Source organism: Leptosomus discolor, chromosome 8 (genome assembly GCF_034619465.1).
Source record: "Leptosomus discolor isolate bLepDis1 chromosome 8, bLepDis1.hap2, whole genome shotgun sequence".
Classification (NCBI taxonomy): Eukaryota; Metazoa; Chordata; class Aves; order Leptosomiformes; family Leptosomidae; genus Leptosomus; species Leptosomus discolor.
In genome coordinates this window covers 2,624,344-2,644,048 of record NC_141398.1, presented here as the reverse complement: position 1 = coordinate 2,644,048, position 19,705 = coordinate 2,624,344, and the positions used below count along the sequence as shown (strand labels likewise).

At 49.0% G+C, this 19,705-nt stretch overlaps 1 protein-coding gene across 1 annotated transcript; it reads left to right on the top strand.

Moving 5' to 3' along the window:
- The first annotated feature begins 4,725 nt into the window (after positions 1-4,725).
- On the top strand, positions 4,726-11,789 carry PTGR3 (prostaglandin reductase 3). Its single transcript, XM_086469382.1, has 2 exons — positions 4,726-5,033; positions 10,752-11,789. Exons 1-2 carry the CDS (start codon positions 4,726-4,728, stop codon positions 11,674-11,676), a joined length of 1,233 nt encoding a protein of 410 aa, XP_086325508.1. The 3' UTR covers positions 11,677-11,789.
- Positions 11,790-19,705: the final 7,916 nt, after the last annotated feature.

Sequence of the window (19,705 nt, the reverse complement as noted above, 5' to 3'; positions counted from 1 at the left end):
AGTGATTTATTGATGTTTATCAGGAATGAATAGATCAAAGGCTGCCAGATGACAGGCGATCAATCACGCATCAAATCAAGGATGGCAATCCTCTAATAAAACAGAAAACAAGGAAAACCAGCTCCTGCCAGTTCCTCCTCCAGAGAAAAATAACTTTTCTCTTCAATCGGATTCTGCATTATCACTGCCTTCTGTTTGCCTGATCAAAAGACATCTTTAGAGGTAATAAAAAAAAAAAAAAAAAAAGAAGGAAAAAAAAGCCTCTTCAACGTGACATTAAAGGCTGCTGTTTTCCAGCGAAATGCACTGGCCAGATGCCTCGTTGTGTCCCATTTTGTTGACTTTAGTTTGGCGAGTGTCAGGTTCAGCCTGGATGCGGTCTGACACACTTTTAGAGCAGCCCAGCCCTGCCCGGGCACGGCGGAGCTTCCCTCCCCTCCCCGGCGCTGCCCCCTGAGCACCGCACACAGCCGCACACGCGGAACCGCCTGCGGAGATTACCGAACTGCCACAAAATGAAGTTTCTAGTTTTTAAACGTGTTGGCAACGGCGGGGAGGATGGAGGCTGACAGGCTCGGCGTGACACACCTCAGCAACTACGCCGATCCCTCCGGCTCCCGCGTACAAAGAAGTACAAACTACAGCCCCCGGCTCTTCCCCACCAAGGTGCTGCGCCCCCCCCCCCTCCCCTCCCCGCCTCCGCCACCCCCCACCCCCCCCCCCCCGCCCCAAAACCCCCAAAGCCCCGCGGGAGTCAAAACCACCCCGGGGTGTTTCAATCTGCAACGGGGGCTGGAAGCAACCGCTCCCCCCGCGGCGGCAAATGCTTCCCGGCGGGTTAACCCCTCCCCTGCCGTGCCCGCGGCAACAACCCCCCCAACCCCCCCCCCCCCACACACACACCCCCACCACCACCACCCCCCTTGAAGCCGGTAAAGCGAGGGCCGGCGGGATCGGGGAAGGCGGGGGGTGTTACCTGCGGAGCGCCGGGGTGCCTGCTGCTTTCTCCGCGGCATGCTGCCGCCGCCGCCGCCTCGCCGCCCGCCGCCGCAGAGTTTCCGCGCAGGACTCCTCTTCCGATCCCCCTCTTTTTCATGCAGAAACAAACACAGCCGCGCACGCACACACGCACATACACACCAATAATAATAATAAAAAAAAATAATAAAATAAAAGGGGAGGGGGGGGGGAGGAAGGAGGGAGGGGGAGGAAGGAGAAAAGAAAGCGGATTCAACTTCTAATTCCGCCTAGGAAGAGCGAGAGGGAGGGTGGGGAGGAATGGGAGAGAGGGAGAGGAGGAGGAAGGAGGAGGAGGAGGAGGAGGAGGTGGGGGGGGGGGGGAGGAAGGAGAAAAAGTTTGGTCGGGTTCTCCTCTCGCCCGGTCCGGGGGTCCCCCCCCCCGGGTCAGCTCCCGGCGCGGCGAGCGGGGTGCGCGGGGCGGGGGGGAAGGTGGGGTGTGGGATGAGGCGAGCCACAGACGGGTGACAGGGATGCCAATTTCCGCCGCCACTCCAAAAACTTGCTTAGGAAATGTTTTCATTTACAAGGTTAATTTTCCTCCCTCTCTCTCGCTCTCTCTCTCACTCTCTCTCTCTCTTTCTCTCTCTTTTAAGTTCCTTATAAGACAAAGCTCTTCAGTCCTCTCGGCAGCAGCAGCAGCAGCAGGGAAGATGCCAGTGGAGATGTGCAAAATAAATAAGATTGGATCAGTTCAATCTGTAGCCCAAATCCATTATCTTTCTTTCGTTCCTTTTTTTTTTTTTTCCTCCTCCTTTTCCTCTCTCCCCTTCTCCCCCTCCTTTCCTTAATCACTTCTTCGTCTTCTTCTCCTCCTTCTTCGCGGTGGAGAGCCGAGCAAAGCGGCGGCGATGAGACGGTAAATTCAGTCACTCCCCCCCTCTCAGGCTTTCTCCGAGATCAAAGAGTCTCAAAGCGCAACTTTCTCGCTCGCTCGCCGGCTGGCTCGTTTCAGGCTGGTGGATTTGTGTGGTGGCGGTGCTGTTGTTGTTGTTGTTGTTGTTGGGGGGTTGTTTGTTTGTTGGGTTTGGTTTGGCTTTTTTTTTTTTTTTTATTGCGTTGGTAATAGTTTGTTCATTGTGCAAAAAACGAGGTCGATCCAGTCTCTCCTTCTCCTCCCAGCACTAAGAGCAAGAAAGCAAATAATAAAAAGGAGTAAAGCCCCCATACATACATAGACACCGGATGGGAAATGTCAGTCACTCCTCCACCTTCCAAACAGTCACAGATCAAACAGTGTCACCACCGGAGAGGACTACTTTTCTCTCTTGCTCTCCCTTTTTTTTCCTCCACAAATCGAAGCTTCTTCTCATACTAAATATAACGCAAACACAATTTTTGATCATGGATATTGGTTGGGTGGTTTGTTTTGGTTTTGTTTTTGGCTGATCTTGATCTGCAACAGAAGAAGAAAAAAAAAAAAAAAGAAAAAAAAAAAAAAACAACACACACCCCAAAAAAATTGCCAAAACCAAGAAAAACCCCGGAGAGTGTGTGCAAAGAGGGAGGGGGGGGGAGGAAGAAAAGACATTCACTGAGTGGGAGAGATGAACGTGAACTGTCCCCCCCCCTAAACTCCTGGGAGAGAAAGAGATCCACTCTCCCTCTCTGCTCTTTTCACTGAAATATAACACACATTCGGATCCCAGGGCTCTCAGACAGCCTCAACTGATAGACAGACACATCGAGCTGCTTTTCCTGCTTCAGTTTGTTACTCCTCCTCCTCTTGCCCACGTCACCCTGACAATTACAAATAGGTCTCACACAAACCCATACCTGTCAATCTTTTTAATTGCTTTGTTTTCTTTTTTTTTTTTGCCTCCTCCTTTCCCAGAGCTAAACAATATGACATAAAAAAAAAAAGGAAAAAGAAGTCTTAATACAGCGCGGCATAAAAGATTCCTCATGTGAGACACGCGTTGAGGGGGTTGTTATTATAATCCACTTGCTGAAGTGCCGTGCAAGACGCCTGTGCCGCCTGAACTTCAGCAGAGGTCTGGTTCCAGCCAACTCCAAAAAAAAAAAGCCGAGCAGGAGATGATACGTCGGAGCGGCGTGGAATTAAAAATGATTTGTGGGAGATTACAGTTCATCCTTCCTTTAAAATACCACCAGATTGCAGAGCGAGAGCTGCGGCACACGAACCGCGCTGCTAATAGCTTTCGCGCAGTGTGTGTGTGTGTGTGTGTGTGTCTGGGGATTTATATAACGTTAACTGCACCGACAGAAGGGTTCTTCCCTTCTTTTTTTTAAGTCACGAAAGCAAATAAAAACAACCCAGCCGATTCCTGAAGGAGAACACTCAGCGCTGCAATTTTGCTCTCCTTCGGGCAGTTGGGGATTTATTCTTTCTTTTCTTTTTTTTTTCGCTTTGAATTATTAATCCCGCACAATTAAGCGCCGAGCTGTTTACACCGGTAGGATGGAGTTAATTCGGGGAGTTACACGTGAGCTCCTCCGACACCGGTGCAACATCTCTATTACATCCCCCCCCCCTCCCTCTCTCCTCCTCCTCCTCCTCCCTCCCCGCAGCTGCACCAAGTTGGCACCGGCGGCTCCATCACAGCGTTTACTTGGGTCCCTTGACCCGGCTCACCGCCTGCGCGCCTTCCCTCACCCCTGCACCCCGCAGCGAGACGCGTTTTGAGGGAAAAAAATATTAAAAAAAAAAAAGCAGCTTTTCCTGTCAGAAACACGGAGCGGGGGAACACCCTGACGACCCGGACTGACAGCAGCCTGTCACACACATACACACCCCCCCCCCCTTCCCCTCACGGAGGGCCGGTGGCGGGAAGAGCCCCGCCGCTGCCAACCCCCCCCCCCCCCCCCCCTCAGCCGCCGCGCGCGGAGCCCCCTCCGCACCCTCAGAACCGCCTCTCGCAAACGGCCGCCAACCGCCGCGCGCGCGCGCCCGCCCGCCCGCCCCTCGCGCTCCCGCGCGCGGCGGCGGCGGCGGCGGCGGGCTAACGGCTCGGGGTTGATTCGTACCACCTTGCGAGGAAGTGAACGTTTCGCACGGAAGGGGCGGAGCCTCCGCCTCGCGGGCAGCGGCGGCTCGGCGGCGGGCTAATAACAACATGAGGGGACGCGCCGCCGCTCCGCGAACCTTATCGATCCGATAATCGATCGCGCTGCTTCCTCCCGCTGCTTTTTTTTTTTTTATTATTATTTTTAATTTTTTTTTGTAGAAAGATAACCTCTTTTTGTAAACTAAAGAACGGGGCGGGGGGAGGGTGTCCGAGGCGTTTCTCTCCTGTTTTTTTTTTTTTTCAATCCCTCAGAGGCAGCGTACAAATTAAAAGCGACCTTTTAGGAGAAAAATCCAGCTTTCCGTACGGCCGCGGTCCCCGCTGCCGCCCTCGGGCAGGCGGTATATTCCCCCCCCCCCCCCCCCCCCCCCCCCCCCGTGTGTGTGTGTGTGTGTGTGGTGAGGCGGGTCAGGGGCGGCAGCGGGCTTGGCGGGACGGACGGCCGCCGGAGCTCGAAGACGACCGGCTGCCGGGGATCCACCTTGCCGCTGTGGTGGGTGGGGAGGACGGAGGCAGGCTGTAGCTCGCTGCAGAGCTAGTGGTGGTGGTGGGAGCTTTATTTACGTACACAAATAGCTGCGTGAGGAGAGTTTTTCTCCTGCCGGCTCGGTGCGAGCTGCCTGGAGGATCCCCAGCTGGAGCTCTCCCGGGAGGGGCAGAGGAGAGGCAGAGGCAGGGCATGAGTTTTAACGCAAAAAGCGGCGCTTTGCTGAGCTCCCGGGCACCGCGGTGGTGGTGGCGGCGGCAGCAGCCGTCCTGCGCCGCGGCGGGTCCCGCCTGGTCCTCCATCGGTGGCAGCCGGCCGCGGCCCATCCTGGACATGTCCTACTCCCGTCACTTTCTGGATTTCCAGGGCTCGTCTATCCCCAGCTCCATGAAGAAGCTGGTGGTGACTAAGCTCAGCCAAAACTTCAGGGAAGCGGTTACCCTGCGGCAAGACTCGCCCGTGCCACTCCCGGGAGACGGAGACCTCCTTGTCAGGAACAGGTGAGCCCCCCTCCCCCGCGCCTCGGCCCCCTCCGGCTCTGCTCCCACCTTTGTGGCCTGCTCCCTCACAACATCCTCCCCCTCGCTTCGGAGACCGGCTCCAAAGTTGTACCAGCTGCCATCTGGCGACTGTTAATTTAATTTTTTACTGTTGTTCCTGTTGTTGTTCCGAACGGCTGGGGCTACAGTCCGGTCGCCCCATCCCCACGTATGCGGGGGTGACACTTCCTCCTCCTCCTCCTCCTCCTCCTCCGGCGGGGGTGGGGGGTGTGTGTGCTGCTCCTGCCCGAAGGAGGAAGAAACACCTCAGGGCCCCTGTGCCAAGGCTGGGAAGGGACAAGTTTGACGTTCAGGAGGGAGGGAGACACCGAGAAGCGCTTTGCGAGTCGCTCCCCGGGGGGCGTGAGGTGTGTCCCCGTCGTACCCACACCGCTCTCCCGGGGACACCCCCCCCCCCCCCCGCCGCCGCTCCCCTCTGGGCGACCCGGCGCCTGCCCCCGCCTCCCCCGTCCACACACACCACCCCCCCCCCCGTTCACCCCGTGCCCTTCTCCTTCCCCGCCCGCCGTGACTCACCGGGCGGGCAGAGGGCCGGGGCCCGCTGCCTCTGCCAGCGCCGGCCGCCGCCGCACACCCCCCCCCCCGCCTCTGCGCGCCAAAAGCGGGCGGCGGGGAAGGGGGGGCAGGGCCCGGCTCGGCCCGGCCGCCCTCGGCCTCGCTCGGCGGGACGCGAGTCCGCGGTTGTTGGCGGCTTTTTAGAGTAAAGCCGGGTCGGGGGAAGAGCGAAGAGGTGACATTTTGCTTCACGTAACACGCCGTAAATCCTGGGACGGCGCGGTGGCCGGCTCGCCGTGGAGGGAAGGCTCTGGAGGACAAAACGTCCCCCCCCACCCCCGCCCCAAGCTGTCTCCATAAACCTGTTCGTTCTTGGCGGCTCCTTCCCAGACGTTGTCGTTCCTTAAGCTCAAAGGGAGCCTTTTAAAAAGTTCAGAGGTTTCTCTGCCCACGAGGGGAAGCTGAAACTCTGGGAAATTGGGAGCAGACGGCGTGGCTGCAGCAAAGGAGAGCAGCACCCTCAGGTTCTTGTCCGGCTAAATCGTGTAGTTTGCCACGCTTTCCGTGGGAGCTTGAAGGTGTTAAGAAGCACTAAGTTAGCTTGAGAACAATGCTGGAAGTTCTGTTAAGGCAGCGTGTGACTGTGCGTGTGTTTGGGGGGGTGTATGTGTAAGCTCGAGTGTGTGTAACACATGAATACATAGCACGGGAGGGGTGAAGAACAACAGGGACTTCTCCAGCAGCTGATGAGAAGGCTTCTGTGGCACTTTAATCTGATGCTGACATCTCCCACTAGGGCTTCTGAGACCAAAATTCCCTCCAAACCTCAAAGTCTAAAACACTGAGTTGCTGCATCCACTAATGGCCATGAAACAGCAATGGCATTAAACAGCCATCAGGCTGGAGTTAAATTCCTTTTCTTGGAAGAAGTCGAAAGACTTGAGGTCCAAGTAGCAAGTCTCACTCGGGTAATGCAAGAGAGAGTGACATCCTTGTTTCTCAATCCCCCCCCCCCCCTCCCCGCCCTTGGAGTCTTTCTCATCCTCCCTGTGAATTTCTGAAATTTACTCATTTTTCATACGGTTTCCAGTATAACTCTTCCTTTCTCCCGCCCCTCCCCGCCTTTGCTGGGTGAGAGCTCCCTGGGTGCTAAGGGGACGCGCACAGCTCACGGGAAGAGGGTGCAGAACTTGTATCAGGCTAAAGGCAGGAGCTGCTCCCCAGACTGGCAGTTACTGGGGTTTAACCCATCAGCCCGTTACGCGCACGAGTGGGGAGGAAGAGGTGGGCGATGAAGATTTAGAGTTCATACCTTTTGTGTTATTTGGGGCTCTGTGGCATTTCCCCTCTATTTATTATTATTTTCTGGGGAATATCACAGAAGACACGGGATCACGTTACTGAAAACCATTCTCAATACGTGAGCTGCAGCAGGAAGCGAGTTCTGAATGTTTCCCCCTTTCTTGTCATCTGGGGAAGCATTCCCTTCCCGAAAGGATGAGTCCCCAGCTTTATTTAGGTTGTTTTTTTAAAAAACAAGCCCCAAATGCAACTCTACCTTTTCTAATAGGTGAAACATACAATTAAAACAATAAAGGACTTGAGTTCCAAGAGTGCATTTGCGGATTTGTTCATTTTAGTCCCAGTCACGCCCATGAACAGTATTAATTGCTTTGAGCTTTTTATGCAAAACAATCCTCATCCACCACAATAAAATCTGGTTTTGGATTTAGGGGAATTGGAAATTAAAATGTGCTGAGTTCCTGTATGGGTGCGTATTTTAAAATAAGATTTAGTTAGGGAGAACTTTTTCTTCCCCCTTCTTTCTTCTCATTTGGAGACCGAAGCCAGCAACCTCTATTTCTGCTTTGTGATAAAGAAAAAAACTAATCCAGCCTTTATTCAGAAATTCTTCAAAATTAAAAATCAATTTAAAGCTTTTTTTTTTTTTTTTACTTTGATTCTGTGTAGGACAGGAGGAGAAGGAGGGGAAAAGCTGAACTAAAAAATCCTTAACGAAGCCATTTAAGCTTCGTATGTCTGTTCTGTTGGAGGGAGGGGGTGTGTTGCGAGGTTCCTCCGTTTCATTGCGGGAGAAGGACCCAGAGGCTGTGAAGATTTGGTCCTTCTTAAAAATTGTTGTGGGATTTTGAGGATTTTCTTGAGGCTGTGACACATTTCGTTTCCAAAATACCTGTGAGGATTTATTGTTGGGCTGGAAGATGGGAACAAAGTTTACAGAAAAGGGACTAAGAGGGCTTGAGAAAGTTTTCTGAACCAAGGGACTAACGGATCGCAGTGGGAATAGCGGAGGACTAGTCCCGCTGAGTGTTTGGTCTAAATAATGTTTTTCTTGCGTGGTACTGGTTGGGATGACTTTGTTTTGTCTGTGTTTAAGGCTGCGGTGCTGGTTTCAGCGTCTCACGCTTTGTTGTGGGAGGAAAAGCAGCATTTCCTCCCCTCGGCGGTGTCCTCCTGGGTCTGTAATAAACAATACGAGGGGGCTCAGTGCTGTGGAGTATAAATAAAACGGGTGACTCAATGGGCGCAATTATTTTGGGAAAAGCTGATCTCTAGCTCCCCCCCCCCCCCCCCCCTCGACCCGCCAGGGGTTACATCTTGAAGGAGCATGCCTCAATTAGAAACTGCTAAATTAAATAACACATTTTAAATAAGAAAGTAAGACAATACAAAAGATGTGGAAGAGGGTCTTAGAACCCGCCCCGCACCCCAAGTAGTTCTGTGCTCTCCTTTCCTCAGAAGTTAGGAAACTCATCTTTGAACTTGTAAACCGCACTTATTCCTACTTTTAAAAGCAAAATAATCTAAGAAACTGCGGGCACATCCCACCACCTCCCCTCTGTCAGCTGGGATGACAAGGCAAATTAGACGATACGTTTTAACCCAGGCGCTGCGCACGATCGTTCCGCTGGGCGAGGAATCGAAGAGACTGAACAATTTTTATATATTTTTTTTAAAAAAAAAAAAAAAGATGCGAACAGGAGTTTGGAGTTGGCACAAAATAAAAAGAGGAGTTTAAAAAAAAAAATTAGAAGCGGGGAGGGAGGGCTGGACGGCAGGCGGTATTGATTAACGGCGATGAGCCCACGGAGAACCACTGCCCGTGGCCCCGCACAGGCGGGCAGGGTGCGGGTGCGTGGGCACGCGTGTCCGTGGGGCGGGCGGCGGGGACGAGCCCCGCGGGGCAGCGCGCCCGCCTTTTGTCCGCCCCAGCCCCCGCCGGAGCGGGCAGCGCTGCCCGGCCCCGGCCGCGGTGCACCCCCTCCCCCGGCCACCCCCGCACCTGGCGCGGCGGGGGGGGGGGGGGGGGGTGCGGGGAGGTGGTTGCAGCAGCAACTTGCAGCCGCCCGCAGAAGTTGCGGGGCAGGACTCGCCTCCTCTCCGGCCCCAGAACAAAAGGAGCGGGGCGTGCGCTGGGGTCCCGCTGAGCGGGCGGGCGGCCCCTTCCCCCGCACCTCTCCCCTCGGAACGGTTATTTACCTGCCTTTGTGCTTCCCCCCGCTGCAGCGCAGCCCCGAGAAGAAGGGGAAAACTCCCAGAGACGGGGGTTGGGGACTACCCGCCGCTGCGCTGCCCCCCTCTTTCCCTGGGGTGCGCCCAGGGCTCGGCTTAGCCCCGCGGCGAGAGCGCCGGGGGTTGACCAGGCAGCTGCCGAGAGCCGCCCGTGGGGCGAAGGGAAGGGGCGAGCGGGGCTGCCCGGCGCCCCTCCGCGGAGATGGAGGTGGGGGGGAGCGGGAGGAGGGCAGCGCAGCGCCGGTGCGCACATCCCCGCGGGACGCGGTGCGCCTCGGCGGCAGCGGGTCGAGGGGGGTTTTAGCGGCGCTCTACGGGAGTTGCCTCGCAGCGGGGTCGCGGGGGCCTTTCTGCGCCCACCAGCGAGGCGCGGGCGGTTTTTTTTTGTGGCGGGTGAGCCCTGAATTAAAAAGAGCAACAGTCCCTTCCCGCTGTTGTACGCGTGGATGGGTTGAGGCGTGCGTGGGTTTTGAGGGGGAGCGCGTTACGTGGCTGAAAGTTGGAGGGTGCCCGCGCTGGGGAGAAGGAAGGAGGAAAGCAAACGGGTTTAGTTCTTGCTCTGTGTGCGAGCGAGGTGAAACGACACGCACACGGTTTGAGCCTGTGGGTAACTGCGGCGGTTAAAAGTGCGCCGTTTGCACGCTGCTTTGCGTGGTGGCAGGTACGCCTTGCGGGCTGTCACTGCCACATGTGGGAGAAGACCCGGTGTTTTCTGTTGGATGCGTTTCTTCTTCTGCGTTTTCCAGTTAGCAGAACCTTCCCCAGTCTCTCTTCCCTTTCCCGTGTGGAGATATTACTACGTTTTCTTAAAAAAAAAGTGTTACTAAAACACGGTTTGTGTTTAAATTAGATTGTAACTTTCTTCTAGGCATTATCTCCTCGTGTTTAATCAAGTTGCGAGAATATTTTTTTCTAAAAAAAAAAAAAAAAAAAATTATCATCCATTTTCACCTGTTAGAGGTCAGTAGGACTTGATACTCAGTCTTACAATTTTAGTCCTCCTGTGCAAGGTTGTTTTGATGTGTTGCAAGTAATTTGTATAAAGAAAAATACTTTAACGTTGACATTAGCTACATCAAAAGGCAAATTTGCTGTAGTGACTCCATCAATTAAAAAGTACTTGCCTACAGTAACATGACCTTGCAAATGACATCGATAGTTAATATGATCGTTAGTCATTAACAGTATTATTATATTCAAAAATGTAAATTTGTTGCCAGAATCCACATATTTACCACTTCACACATTTTATTCTTCAGTGTTTTCACATCTTGTATGAAGTGGTCAATCGGTTTTCATCCTTGAATCTTTTACAGAATTATTTTTAGTTTGCTTAGTTTGGTCAAATGGACCTGAGGAAAATACGGTTGGGTTTTGGTTTGGGTTTTTTTTTGTTGTGTTTTTTTTTTTTTTTCTTTTAGCAGATTTATCTTTAATTCTATAGTAACAGAATGTAAACTGCGGAAGTCTGATGGAAGTTGTCTCTGGAGTGTTGTCGTTATTCAAATACACCAATAATCAGAAAAAAAACATCTCATACTTATCCCACAAATTTAAACTGATGGTTTCTCGTGCGACAGAGACTTGGTATGGAATAAATCTTGTTAATACGTTTTTGTTTTCTTCTAGATTTGTCGGCATTAATGCATCTGACATAAACTACTCAGCTGGCCGATATGACGCCTCGGTTAAACCCCCGTTCGATGTAGGTTTTGAAGGTGTCGGTGACGTGGTAGCGTTAGGACTCAGTGCTAGTGCTGATTATACGGTGGGTCAAGCTGTGGCCTACGTGAAAGCAGGTTCCTTTGCTGAATACACGGTGGTGCCTGCCAAGCAAGCAGTTCCTCTGCCCTCTGTGAAACCCGAGTTCCTGACTTTGATGGTAAGTGGCGCCACCGCCTACCTCAGTTTGAAAGAGCTGGGAGAGCTGTCTGAAGGCGAGAAGGTTCTGGTGACGGCAGCGGCTGGAGGAACGGGCCAGTTCGCTGTGCAGCTTGCAAAGAAGGCGAAATGCCACGTCATTGGCACCTGCTCCAGTGATGAAAAGGGTGGTTTTCTGAAATCCATTGGCTGTGACCGTACGATCAACTATAAAACTGAAAACGTTGAATCCATCCTTAGGAAGGACTACCCCGAAGGTGTGGATGTGGTGTATGAGTCTGTTGGGGGAGAGATGTTTGACTTGGCTCTTAACTCCTTGGCTACCAAAGGGCGCCTGATAGTTATTGGGTTTATCGCTGGCTACCAAAACCCTACTGGCCTCCAGCCCATTAAAGCCGAGTTCCTGCCAGCAAAACTGTTGAAGAAGTCGGCCAGCGTCCGGGGTTTCTTCTTGAACCATTACCTTTCCAAATACAAAATGGCTCTGAAGGACTTGCTCGAGATGTATGAAAGAGGAGACCTGGTTTGTGAGGTGGACTTCGGAGACGCGTCTCCGGAGGGCAAGTTCACTGGCTTGGAGTCTGTATTCCGTGCTGTAGATTACATGTACATGGGAAAAAACATTGGAAAAATTGTAGTTGAATTACCTCACTCTGTCAACAGTAAGCTGTAAAAACAGAACAATGATATAAATCAGAAGAGAGAAAATGGGCACTTTATGCCGCAGAACTACTAGAAACAATTTCTTTTTTTAAGCTTAGTAATGGATATTAAATTAAAAACCAGCGTTAAGGTGCTAATAAAAAGTTTTGTGTTTTTTTTCTTTTCTTAAAAGTGCTTAAATCGGTGGCTGTAGCTCGGACTTAATGGGCCTGCGTTTGATTCTGTCGCTCTGGCTAGCGTGAGACAAGAACATTGTTCTTGACAGAATAAGTCTTGATGCAGAGGCAGATTTAGTCTGTCAGACTGGTTTGATAAGACTTTATATATAGTTCAGCTCAGAAAAAAAAATTCTTTCAGCAATTTTGATTCCCCGATTTAAAAATAAAATTGTTAGAACAAGGCTCAGTCAAAGTTGTATCTTGTGGTTGCTCTAGTAATCTCCTGAAGTTTCTGGATAAAAATTATGCTCTTGATTTTTTTGTCACAAACACGATAATCATAATTCAGTTGCATCATGGATCATAGTAATATTCCGTGACTGGTTACACAGGGAAATTTATCCTCCAATTTGACATGTCAGTAGTATTAAGAAAAGCATCTTGCCTTTTTTTTTTTTTAATTATGTCTTTCATAGCTATAAACAACTGTGCCCTTTTCTTTTAAAACTGTAACTACACGTTGCGACACAATCTCGTTTTCTTCCCTTTTCACGTGCTACTGTTACGGTTTACTGTCCGGCCTCCCCTGCAGGCAGCGTTCAAGACTGTTGGAGTGGGATTTTTGAGCCATGTTCATGTGTGTTCGGGTCCTGTATATTTCTTTGAAGATTTAATAAAGTTAAAGAAGCTATTGAAGTATTTGTGGCATTTATTCGCATCGGTACGGTTCTTGCTGACTACCTCCTTTGTAGATAATCTCGGTGTTGTAGAGTTGTTTGACTGAAGATTCTCGATGGGACTTCCCATAATCAGGCTGCTGCTTCTGCTTTTGCCCAATATTGCTCCTGCAGAAGCCCTTTTGCAAGCAGCAAGGCCGTCTGAAGTCTGCAGTCGCGGTGCCTCGTGCACGTACTGACGCTCAGCCCCAGATTATCTGATGGGTTAAAAGGGCTTGTGAAGTTTTGAAAGTCACTTAATAGATATTGTTAACAGTACATATGGTGGGAATTCCAGCTAGAAGCGTAGTATTTTCCAGAACAATAAAATACTTTAAACTATGCTCGCCCTACCTCTTTTTCCCATAGCAAACGTTTTAAGATCTTAAAGGCTGGTTTTGCCACATCTTTTGAAATGATATGCAGTTGTGTGCAGTTGGAGAGATGGAAAGTTCCTAAGACCGTACACCTAATAATAAACGTAATGATAGACCGATAATGTCTAGGGGTTGAAGGAAAAAATCCAGGGTAAACTTAATTTTTGGGCATTATTCAGAGGACTGACTGTGCACAACGTTTTTTAAAGTAACATGTAGGAAAAACTTGCGTTTTACTCAGTAGTACAGGCAGTAGAAAAAAGTATTTTTAACTTTGATTTAGTGCATTCTTACTGTAATTTTTTTAGTGTATATGTCATTAGCATCCTACAGAATTGTGTACCACAAAGCCCTGTCTCTTTTTTGGGGCCATGGCTGACTGCTGGGTTTGGTCCCACTGGGGAGGATTTGGGGGAAAGGCGGCATGGTTTGGGTCTTCGTTACCATTTCTCTTTCACTCGGGCTGAGCATCAAACCACTCTCATTTTGGTTTTCAGCGAGATCTGCTGTTGGAAACATACTGCCTCTTTCCCTTCTAATACCCCAAATATTGTGGTGTTTTGTGTTGTGTATGTGGTGGTGTTTTGCATAACCAGAGAGGCACGTTGCCCTTCCAGCTGGACGCTGGCGAGATGCAAACACTCGTGTACCATACCAGATCAGCACATGCAAATTCTCACTGTTTTATTCCGAGGCACATGGCTTCTTTTCTTGTTCGGAGAAAAGGCCGTGCCCTTGGTCAATAAATGCATCTTAAACAAACAAGCGAGGCTGTTTGGGATGTAGTAGGGCAAAATAAAAATAAAAATACGGTTGGTTGCACCCGTGGTGCGCACAGAGGAGTTGCACCAGTAACAATTTTTCGAATTAAATTCCTGCAGTCAAATGCCAAAACCCATCCAAGGGGCCGGATTTTCAGAAGTGTTGATCACTGTCAGTCCGATAGATGTAGGTGTTTCCAAGGCAGTGAATTCCAAATGGTTTTGTCCTAAAAAATCCTTCCTGTAACAGGACTCTGTTTGGACGTACAGCGTTCTACTTTCTTTTTAGTATGTTTCTTCATACATAGCAGGGTCTTTCACTGATCAAAACAGGGGAAGAGAGGAACCTTTGGAAGGTTCACATTTTTATATATATGTATATATTCAGATACGACATTTTGTTGGTTTTAATTTTGGCTTCAGGCTTATTATTTAGCACTTTCATACTGATCACAGCGTTGATGAAAAGTTTGAATGTGTCCTATGCAGAACTTGTATGGCCAGCGTCCTAATTTCGTGGCCCTTTTGGTGTTTGGGTTGGGCTCTGGCCATTGGGCTTGTCCTTTTCCTCAAGTGCCTACGTTAAGCTAAAGTGTAACTCAGGATATACATGATTGCCCTTTCATGAATGAATCCAGAATGAAGAAGTAATTTTTGTGTTTAAAGATACGTCTTCTATCATTTAGACTGCTGAAAGAGAGCGTTATTGACGGGGAGAGGGTGAAAAGTGTTTCTGAAACGGGCAGATAAGGCTTCTCTGCCAAGATTCATAAGCATTTTTGGTTTGCAGGGGAGGGGAAAAAGCCAACTTCTCTTTATTTAAAAGTATATTCTGCAAACTTACAGTTAAGGGAGCAGGGCTGACTTTGAATAAGTAAGCTATGATGGATTTAAATAATGTTTAAATATTAGATGGATAGGAAAATGTATATGGCATGCACACACTGAGAGGTTTAAATGATGATAGGACATTGAACATACAAGGAAAAGAAATACTGTAGAGTCACAGCAAGGGATTAATAACAATACACTTAATATGCTTGCAAAAAAGGTGTATTAAAAGCTGTGTGCACAGTGGGGACTTAAATGATTAAAAATAATAATACATTTGCCTGGGAAGTACTAAGTATACTATATGTAGAGAGCAGGGATTTAAATAATAATACTATTAATAATAGCAGCTCATTGAGATGTGGTTGCTAGCACTACATCCTAATTTTACCTTTCTAAATGAATTTGCTACAGAGGAATCTGGCATTGTTTGCCGAGGCTAATAACAGAATTTCCCTTTCCTACACACATATGCTTCCATGGAAAAACAACAAAGAACTAGATGAAGAGCTGGCTTTTTTCCTGACTCTGTCACATGTGTGCATACGCACGCGCGCACGGACACACACGTACTCGCTCTCCCCTGGCCTGCAACCCTCAGCACATTTTACAGACATGCTTCCTACTTAATTGCTGTGCTGGAATCTCCTAATACCTCCTTGAATTAAGTTAGATTCCGACCAAGCAGTAGTTGGCTACGCATTTGCACGTCTGCGTGTGTGTGTGTATGTACATATGTAATGTATATATTTAATAAGTGGATAGGACAAGCTGCTGCGTCATGTAAATACAAATAATCACAGCCTCTCAAGGAAAAGTTTGCGGTAGTGTTTGCAGATATTTTATATATTCCTACTTCTGTCTGAGGAGTAAAGAAATTTCTCTGCTGAATAGCTGTTAGTATCTATTTTACAAGATTTACTCATTTTCAGGTACCTAATGTAGCTGCTAGCATGCATGCACGACAATACAATTTATATGGTAAATGGAACCAAATAATGGCTTCACTGAATGTTATGGCTGCACTGAAGGGAAATGTCACGGTAAATAGCTGCCAAATTATGGATCATGCCGAAGTGTCACAACTGCACTAAAGACAAATAGCACTAGAGGCTATTGCCACTGTGACGCTTTTGAGTTATGAAGAAGAGGAGCAGCCTGATGCGAGCCTCTTTGTGTCCTCATTATAGCAAAGGGTTACTGGCGCAGCGTACGAGAAAGCCTAGTCCTACGTGGTGGCTAGTTATTAATCTGTGCTTTTCGGATCTAACAGCTGTAGCGCACCAGAAGATCTTTCCCTTGCTTTATGAATACATACACACACACAGAGAGACAAACAAAGAAAAACCTGCAGGTTTTATGAATGTAAATGTGTACGGGAAATGACTGGTAATGGAAAAATGTTGTAATAAAATAATCTAATCAAAGAATATTATTAAATTTAACATCGTATGTGTCTGAAAGCTTTAGTTGCTTCTTATGCAGATAGATGTGTGAAATATAAGCAATAATGCACTTTCTCTCTTTGTAAAGACTTGAGTAGTAAGGACATTACCAACTAAATTGCTTCTTCTAAACTGAAGTGTGTCCCGGTTTCTTTCATTTTAATGGGAGGGTAATAAAGATGAAAGACTAACATTTTAACTGATGGATCCCTTAAGCTACAGAATCGAAATTTATTATGTTTTGAGGGAATATGCTAAATCCTGAAATGTGGAAAGAAGCAGGGAAATCCCAGGTAAAATAAAAGCAAAGTAACCTTTTTTTTTCTTAATATGACATACTTTTATGAATGGAAAACTACATACTGCTCTTACTTAAGCTGAGAAAACAATATTGATTGATCTCTCTTTGGGGCAAAAAAAAAAAGGGGGGAGGGGAGATATTTGGGGAAAGAAAAAAAAAAAAAAAGATTTGAAAATGGAGGGGCATCGCTCAGCAAGTGGTCTCTTCTTCCTAGGATCCCTTTCCAAGCCCTGCCTGCAGCGTGCGGGGCAGTGGGCTTGGCGCTCTGCGCGCTGCTGTACGCCCCACACACGTACCGTCCGTAACACAGCACGACTGTCGGCCGCTGGTTTGCCGAGGGGCCAGGGCTGAACAGTCCTGCTGGATAAATGGCTTTTCTCTTCTCCAGCAAGTGGCCTTCCTACCATGTGAAGCTTAAGGTCATTGGCAGGGCAGCGAGGGGGAAGCTTATATATTAGTTAACTCTAATGCACTAATAGTGTTCAGATACAGGAACTATACCAATTAATTACAGTTCGTTTTGTTCTTTGAGATGGGGGTGATGACTTGAAGAGTTGCTGTGCTGAGATACCTATGTGCATATGGACGTGTGTGTGTATATATATATATATGTATTTTGCTTTCTTGCTACTCCCCTTCTTGCTGCCATATTCCCGTAGGTGACTTGTTTTTTCTTTAATATCTGCATTAAAGCCTTCAGTACTCATCGTTGCAGGAATCCAGATTTCAGAAATAAGAAAATATTCTAAAAACATATTTAAACTATAGCAACACATTCTGCTCACGATTTTTGCAGTGTCGTCTGAAGGGGGAGGGGAAGAAAACCCTGTCAAAAATTAGGTAGAACATCCTCGAATGGCAATTAGCATGCCCAGAATTTATTTTCTGTACAACGCAGTGGCAAGTAGCTGCTTCTTATTAAATGAAAATCCTGTATTATGTACTTCAGGAACATTCCAACTAATGAGTATGTAATGTCCTTAGTATAACACAGAACTTCTTTTTGTGTTCACAACCACAAGATGCTGGAAACTTGACAAATGATATCATTTAAGACAGATGCCTGCCTTAGGGACCTGTTTTTTGGCTTCCTGTTTCTGGTTTTTATTTCAATAACATTTGTAATTGCCACAGGATCTGTACCTGTGTAGTGTTTTAACCCCTTCACATATTCGCCATTGCATTAACTCCTTGGAACTCAGGAATCTTTTCTTTGTCCTTTTGGGTTTTTTCCAGCCCCCTCCCCAGCTGGTGTGTTCTTTCTGCCTCTCACAAGCGTAGATGCACCCATAAATAAAAGCTGGGCCGTATTAGACCGGATGAAATGGTGACGTTAGAGGGCGTAAACGCTGACACGCTAGCTGTGGTTTATTAGTGCAGAAGTACACGTAGGCCAGGCCCAAGGCAGAAGATACGAAGCCGTCAGGTATGGCCTGGTGATTCCCAGCGAGCGACGACAAAATTCGGCGTGCACGGCCTAGGCAAACAGGACCTTCATCTCAGTTACACTTTCCGGGGTATATTCCCCCGCCCCCCCAACTCACATTCTTTACTTAGGCTATAGGGCAGGAGGATTTTTGACATCCCTGCGACTGATGCTGGTTATAAGGGGCGTTTTGGCGGTGCTGGCTCGACACGAGTTGCCAGTCCGCGCTGCGCCTCCAGCCGAGCCCGCCTCAGGTACAGCCCTTATCGCAGGGCAGTAGCAGTTCTCAGCTCCCCAGGCGCTCAGCCTGCCTCCTGGCAGACTTCAAGAAGCTTTCCCGCAATCCAGAGCAGCCCAGAGGGTTTGGTGGGGGTTTATAGCGTGTTCTCTCTGTTTGGCTTTTTTGTAGGTCTTGCAAAAAAACCCCAAACCATTACAAGCGGGCTGTGTACGAGAAGCTTACGTGGTTCTGCGTAGGGGAGTTTTCACTGGGAAGCTTCAGTAAATCCTGCACGGTGCCGTAATAACAAATAAGGGCTTGGAAAGAGCGTGAGTTCTTGGCACCGATTCTGCAGGTGAGAATTTTCTACTCGTCAGAAGCACTTGGCTCTCCTGGACTTGCAGTGCTTTCTGGTGCCATCTTGAAGCAAAAACTACATTCAGCCTTCTGTCACAGGACGTGTTTATCCCGTGAAGTGTCGAACAACCTTATCTTTCTTCCGAACTGGAGCTGAGGAACTCTGAAAACCGCAAGAAACGTCTCGTTTTGCTGCAGGACCGGACAGCCCATCATACAAACATACCCTCTGGGCTTTCTGTAAGGGGAGGAGGAGGAAGTCTTTATCACAAGAGGGAGGTCAAAAGGACCAAGCGAGCGCCAGACCAAGTCGCTTCTGCGGTTCTAGAGTTCGTTTTCAGAGGCAGTAGGCAGGCACACAGATCTCCTTATGCGTCACGAGGATCTGCGCACGGGCTTCTTGCGCGCTGCCTTGAAACCTCAGTACCCCTAAGGGGCTAATTCACCAAGGGAATAGGAGGAAAGGAAATTTCTGTGTTTTCTGGAAGCGGTAAGACATGACGTGCAGCGCGGTTCTGGCTGATGACAGCACGCCTCAGGTGAGCTGGGAGGCACGAGGCCGCGAGCCAAGTGATTTCAGCCACCCAAGGAAGAGAACTCCACAGAAATACGTTGTGTGGCGTGTCTGATCGCTGCAAAGAAAAGCCCTCCGACTTCGTTCGCGTTGGCACGACGCTATTGGCATGACTCTTTCTGGCAGCCTGTCGGAAAGTTTTATTTGCATCCAGAGTTTTCAGAGCCATTTCATAACGTTAAACAAGGATGACGCTGAAAATGTCTGGCTTATTTGCCCCTTGACACCTATGTGTGATCCCTCACTGAAGCCCTAACCGGGGGTTCTCCTCGGGTTGTGTCACTTGTGAAACAACCCCCGCGTACAAGCAGCGTGATGTACCTTTCCTCCCCGCACATGGTGTGGCAAGAGTAGCCAGAAGGAAGTGGATAAACCGTGTTATTTTTCCTGTATTCTCAGTAATTGAGATGCAGAGTCAGTTATTGGATCATTTGACTTCTTACTGAGCTGGGAAACCTCAGTCTGCTATCACAAGTGCCTACAAATAAGAGGGATAGGGAGCCCGTTTTCTCCTCTGGGAATGTGAATGAGGAACAAGAATAACGCTCTTGAAACGGTTTCAAAACCATCTCTGAGGAGAACCTGGCTCGTCTTCCTCTGTGTGTGTGTGTGTGCATGCTGCTGGAAAAAGCAGTTCTAACACAGACCTGCCTAACCTCAAATCATAGTGAAATTTCCCAGAGCCTCCAGAGAACTCCCAAAGTCTTGGGGAATCCGGTGTGTTCGCAGTCACCGATGTGACATGAGCTGTGGTGGCAACAGCAGCGGCTTCGCAAGTTCTGAGCTCTCTGCTGGCGGGTGGTGGCAAAGCAAGCCTTGCTTAAGAGAAACTGCTAAAAGGCAGCCCTCCAGTCCTCAGGTGTTATTCTTCTC

Bases quoted from the DNA above. Each gene is read 5' to 3' on its own strand.
- PTGR3 (XM_086469382.1), top strand. From the start codon at position 4,726: ATGAGTTTTAACGCAAAAAGCGGCGCTTTGCTGAGCTCCCGGGCACCG. The intron at 5,034-10,751 runs GTGAGCCCCCCT...GTTTTCTTCTAG, and splicing joins GACCTCCTTGTCAGGAACAG to ATTTGTCGGCATTAATGCAT.